Source organism: Atta colombica, unplaced genomic scaffold, assembly GCF_001594045.1.
Source record: "Atta colombica isolate Treedump-2 unplaced genomic scaffold, Acol1.0 scaffold22, whole genome shotgun sequence".
In the NCBI taxonomy this organism is placed as follows: Eukaryota; Metazoa; Arthropoda; class Insecta; order Hymenoptera; family Formicidae; genus Atta; species Atta colombica.
This window is the reverse complement of record NW_017259316.1, coordinates 335,417-341,184: the sequence shown is the minus strand read 5'-3', so window position 1 is coordinate 341,184 and position 5,768 is coordinate 335,417. Positions and strand designations below refer to the sequence as shown.

General features: G+C 29.6%; 2 protein-coding genes across 2 annotated transcripts in view; both read right to left on the bottom strand.

The window, feature by feature from the left end:
• Nucleotides 1–242, bottom strand: part of LOC108687876 — a 4,632-nt gene extending 4,390 nt beyond the window's left edge. The window contains exon 1 of the mRNA XM_018193890.1: nt 185–242. Within this exon, the coding sequence (XP_018049379.1) occupies nt 185–242 (58 nt within the window). The remainder of the gene's footprint in view (nt 1–184) is intronic.
• Nucleotides 243–1,321: 1,079 nt separating this feature from the next.
• On the bottom strand, nt 1,322–4,867 carry LOC108687897. Its single transcript, XM_018193919.1, has 3 exons — nt 4,810–4,867; nt 1,752–2,114; nt 1,322–1,626 (listed from the first exon to the last, which is right to left on the bottom strand). Exons 1-3 carry the CDS (start codon nt 4,865–4,867, stop codon nt 1,322–1,324), a joined length of 726 nt encoding a protein of 241 aa, XP_018049408.1.
• Between the last annotated feature and the right edge of the window lie 901 nt (nt 4,868–5,768).

Genomic DNA, 5,768 nt, shown 5'->3' with positions numbered 1-5,768 from the left:
ATAAAAATGTATATAAATATATCAATTTTATATATAAATATATATAATTTTATATAATTTTGTATAATTATATATAATTATATATGAAACATTTTCTCCCGGATATATACTAAAAAGTTACATAATAAAAATTATACGTACTGTGATATAAATAAATATGTGATAAATAATTTTTTTTACTTACGTAGATACGCTGCAATGTACGCTATCATGAACGTAAAAATGAAGAATATTATCGACATTTTTCTATAAAGTAGCTCTAAAATCATATGAGAATGATCTTAACATATCTACTTAACATATCTACGAATAAAGTTTCACGCAAGCCGATCGAAGTTCTATATATTGTAAAATCTTTTTATTTTTAATATTTTCCTCTCAACTCTCACTCTTATTCAGATGCACGTGCGTAGAATGAAGTTTACTTTAATCCTTCTGTTTCATTCGCTTTCATATTTTATGATCACATGATAGAAAATGTAAGTGGGAGAACATTCCAAAAGAGAATTAATTTTCATTTTACAAGGGTACGATAAATTTAGAACTAGATAGTATTTATATTGAAAAAAATACTGGATAAGACGGTTTTTTAATTATACATAGGATTTGTTATTTGCATTAATTTCGTGACCTTTTCTTTCCTCTAGTCGTTCGTTCATTCTAAATTCGTAATCTTATTCCAAGATTTTCTGAAGTATTCACAATAATCGCAAATTTTATAACAATCGATAAAGAATAAAAATTAAGACTTCAGGGAAATTTGATTTAAAGTATTTATGTATTATTTCAAATAATGTAGAAAGCTTATATTTTGTAATACATTTATTTGATAAATAAAAATAAGAAACAATTTTCAATTTCTTTCCGTCGTAAATACTAATATAATACAAACAATATAAATTATAAGTTTATGGAAACTTAAATAAGAGAATGACTTCAAGTATTTTTTAGAATTATACTTATAAATGTAATAAAATATAATATCACAATCTTGATGATATTTCTTTGATAATTTTGTGACTATTACTATTATCAGATGACACAATTTAATACTTTTATTTAACTAACTGTTTTTTAATACAAATCTGTGCTATTGCACTAGCAATCTATTGATAACGACTAAATAATGTTTGCATTTATTATTCAACTCAAGTAAAATTTATGTCACTAATTTTTATAAATATTATTAATAATGGAAATATATTATATTTTATATATTTCTTATATTATATATCATTATAATTTTTTTATTTTTTTTTATTTTTTTTATCGGACGTATTATAGATGCATATAGTGACTCTTTGCGACAATAAATCTCACATTATGCTTCGTTGGGAAACAATTGTTCAAATCTGTTACGGACTACATTGTTAATAACTGTAATAACCAATTTGGAGACCGCCTCTTCCAGTGCTGGCTTAACTTTAATAAAAATATCCTTTTCGTTCTCATTTATAATATTAGTAAGAGCTTCATGTAGTTGAACCAAATCCTTCTCACTGTCATCAAACTTATATTTGAACATTTTAATATTAAGAACAGTTTTTACTTTTGACACATATATTTCCGTTTTACCGTTCTTAGTTTCCTCTTTAAAGTCTACAGTTATTTTCATTTCTAAGTTATCTGCGGAATAAACATAAAGTGATGATTTTTATGAAATAAAAACAAATTTTAAATTTTTTTATATTAAAGTAAATAGCTCTAAATAAATTGTTTTATTTTAATATAATATTGATCATTCTATATACCTGTAGAAACGTGAATCAATCCCTTATTAGCAAGTGGTACCAATATACGTATGTCGAAATCGTATACAGACTCCATATCAAGATGTTTGAGTATCAAATCTAAATCGAAGTGAAGCTTATCAGAAGATACTTGTAAAGAATTTATGATGAAATCACAGAATCCTCTTATTTTCGATTTTTTGACACTTAATTTAAGATTGTCTATGTTATAAATAACTATTTCGTCGATATTCATTGGTTCGATCGGAGCAACGTTAAGTTCCGGAATTCCCATGCAAATTTTACTCTTTATGTTATTGGTGTTGTTCACGATGCACTGATTATAATTGGGATTATTGCGACCACACACGTGAATGTAGGAAGCTACAAAGAGTTTTAATTTTATAAAAGTGTTTAATATAACATAGTAAGAAGAGAGAACAAACATTAAATTATTTAACTTACAATCTTATGATAAATTATCTAAGATGAAATAAGTTGAAATACAAGAATTATTTCAAAATAAAGATATATCTTTTGTAGTGCATTGAAATATATAAACAACTAAACGCAATTTGTCATTAAAGTCCACTTTAGATGATCTATAATTCGCGACCAAAAATTCAAAATAAAATTTTACTTATAATATCACACATTCTAAATATAAATATAATATATGGATATCCTAACATGTATTTTGATATTTTTACTAAATTAAATTTTACTTCTTCAAATATTTTCTATATTATACACAACACGTGGAATTATAAATAAAATTCTGTTCCAAGATTGATCGTGAATTATAAATCATCTAAAGTGGGCTTAATATTCCTAATAAATTATTTTGTAACATTTGAAAAAAATTGTAACTATTATATTTTATTATATATTTTTACTCCAGTTACCAGTGGCTTATTATGACTTATAAAAGATATAAGACTTTAAATTGATTTTTATTTCAGGATTCTACATCTTTGGCAAATAATATAAAATGTGTAATGGAACATTTACGTGAGAAAGAAATGTATAGCTCATTTTCTTGTTTGTTATTTAATTAATATTAAATTTTTCTTTAAAGAAAATGTATGTAGTTAATTATTAATCTTTAACATTTACCAAATTGCTAAGTTACCTAAAATCTATAAAAACTATGCGAACTTAGTTACAAAGTAATATTAGGTGTACAACTTTGCTTTCGCCGTTTTTTTTCCGAAATTCGAGGCTTTATTGTAAAAAACTGGTTATACATTTATGATTCAAAGTATTGTCCATCGCTGGCCACTACTTTCTCCCATCTTTCGGGTAGCGTACGAATCCCGCGTCGAAAAAACTGGTCATCTTTTGAGGCTATCCACGAATCGATCCAATTTTTTACTTCTTCATAAGACCGGAAGTGCTGGTCAGCCAGGCCGTGTGCCATTGATCGAAACAAGTGTAGTTAGAGGGAGCAACGTCTGGAGAAGTCGGCGGGTGGGGTAGGACTTCCCATTTCAACGTTTTCCAAGTATGTCTTGACCACTTTCGCAACATGGGGTCGAGCATTGTCATGCTGCAAAATCACTTTATCGTGTCTCTTGTTGTATTGCGGCCATTTGTCTTTCAATGCTCGGCTCAAACGCATCAATTGCGTTCGATCCCGATCGCCTGTGATTGTTTCAGTCGGTTTTAACATTTTTCATAATACACTACGCCGAGCTGGTCCCACCAAATACAGAGCATGACCTTGGACGTCAAAATCACCGTTCTTGAAACGTTGAAACCACTCACGCCCCGTTCTTTCACTAATAGCGGCCTCATCATAAATATTTGAGAGCATTCGATGAGCCTCAGCCGCAGATTTCTTCATATTGAAGCAAAAAATTAAAACCTCCTGCAAATGACGAGAATTTGGCTCGTAAACTGACATTTTCAATCGAGAATAACTTTATGATGCAGACACAAATCGATTAATGTTTCTATGGGGTTATGTTGACAGATGCCCAAGTTTATTGTATGACGGCTATGATCTATTTATTTCGACCCCTTACCGCTAAAGCCATCTATAGGAAAACGGCGGAAGCAAAGTTGTACACCTAATATAATTTTGAAACAAGTGTATTTGTTTCACTATTTGATAGAAAATTAATATTAATAATTAACATATATAAATAGGTGTACAACTTTGCTTCCGCCGTTTTTTTCCGAAATTCGAGACTTTATTGTAAAAAACTGGTTATACATTTATGATTCAAAGGATTGTCCATCGCTGGCCACTACTTTCTCCCATCTTTCGGGTAGCGTACGAATCCCGCGTCGAAAAAACTGGTCATCTTTTGAGGCTATCCACGAATCGATCCAATTTTTTACTTCTTCATAAGACCGGAAGTGCTGGTCAGCCAGACCGTGTGTCATTGATCGAAACAAGTGATAGTTAGAGGGAGCAACGTCTGGAGAAGTCGGCGGGTGGGGTAGGACTTCCCATTTCAATGTTTTCCAAGTATGTCTTGACCACTTTCGCAACATGGGCTCGAGCATTGTCATGCTGCAAAATCACTTTATCGTGTCTCTTGTTGTATTGCGGCCATTTGTCTTTCAATGCTCGGCTCAAACGCATCAATTGCGTTCGATACCGATCGCCTGTGACTATTTCAGTCGGTTTTAACAGTTCATAATACACTACGCTGAGCTGGTCCCATCAAATACAGAACATGACCTTGGACGTCAAAATCGTCGTTCTTGAAGCGTTGAAACCACTCACGACACGTTCTTTCACTAATAGCGGCCTCACCATAAGTGTTTGAGAGCATTCGATGAGCCTTAGCCGCAGATTTCTTCATATTGAAGCAAAAAATTAAAACCTCCCGCAAATGATGAGAATTTGGCTCGTAAATTAACATTTTCAATCGAGAATAACTTTATGATGCAGACACAAATCGACTAATGTTTCTATGGGGTTATGTTGACAGAGATGCCCAAGTTTATTGTATGACGTCTATGGTTTATTTATTTCGACCACCACTTACCGCTAAAGCCATCTATTGGAAAACGGCGGAAGCAAAGTTGTACACGTAATATATTATAAATATTATTATTTACTTACGTATTTCTTCTGCAGCATGTACTGTCACGAGCATAAAAGCAAAGAGTGTAGCAAACATTTTTTAAAAAATTTTCTTACAGACTGACACACAAAATCACACCAAAATAATCTGAAGGAATATACAACAAAAGTGAATTAAGAGTATATATAAACTGACGTGTAACATATCGAGCTTTTATATATTACAGACTCTCCCTTTTTCAAACGTTCCCTCAATAGTCGTTCTGATTTTTATGGGTAGATATGATTTACATGCGTAGAATGAAAATGTCATTTGCTTTTATGCAGTTTTCTGTATGCATATATTCTGCGCATGAATGCTGTTTGATTAAGCAATTTGAAGTAAAAGAGAAGGAGGAGATAACTAAATTATAATTTTTAATGATTATGTAGTAGCGGAAAAGGGAATAGATAAAACAGCTTGGAGTTAACTTGTATCTTGCTTATCTGATCCATATTTATATATATATTCTTTCATATCGATATTATTATTTAGTTTATACTCGTGAATAAAAAACTAATTAGCAATAACCAATTCTTTTTTACTTTGTAATTATTTGATTTATTCGTTCTAATTTCTTCGATCGTCTTCCAAAACTATTTAAAGCTATATAAACGTACAATTCAATAACATATTTTATTTTTTATTAATAAAGAATAAAAATAAAATTGTTACAAAATAAAAAATGAAATTCTATCTTCAAACAAAAGTTTATTTCAATAATACTAAATAAATTGCTTTGTTCTGCATAAAGAACTAATATTTATTTCAACATTCAATCATATCAAAAACAAAATTATAAGAATAGGAATTTATTTTTACTTAAAAAAATATATAATATAATTTGTGTTTTAACTTCAAATTCAAATTCAAATTTTTTAATGTTATTTATGAAATATTAACATTATTTAATCGAGCGATCGTGTTAAATAAAATTGTTCTTCCTTTTTTTATTAGG

Coding starts and splice junctions, on each gene's coding strand:
- LOC108687897 (XM_018193919.1), bottom strand. CDS start 4,867: ATGTTTGCTACACTCTTTGCTTTTATGCTCGTGACAGTACATGCTGCA. Junction 2,115..4,809: donor ACATGCTGCAGAAGAAATAC/GTAAGTAAATAA, acceptor AACTCTTTGTAG/CTTCCTACATTCACGTGTGT. Junction 1,627..1,751: donor ATTGATTCACGTTTCTACAG/GTATATAGAATG, acceptor TTTATTCCGCAG/ATAACTTAGAAATGAAAATA.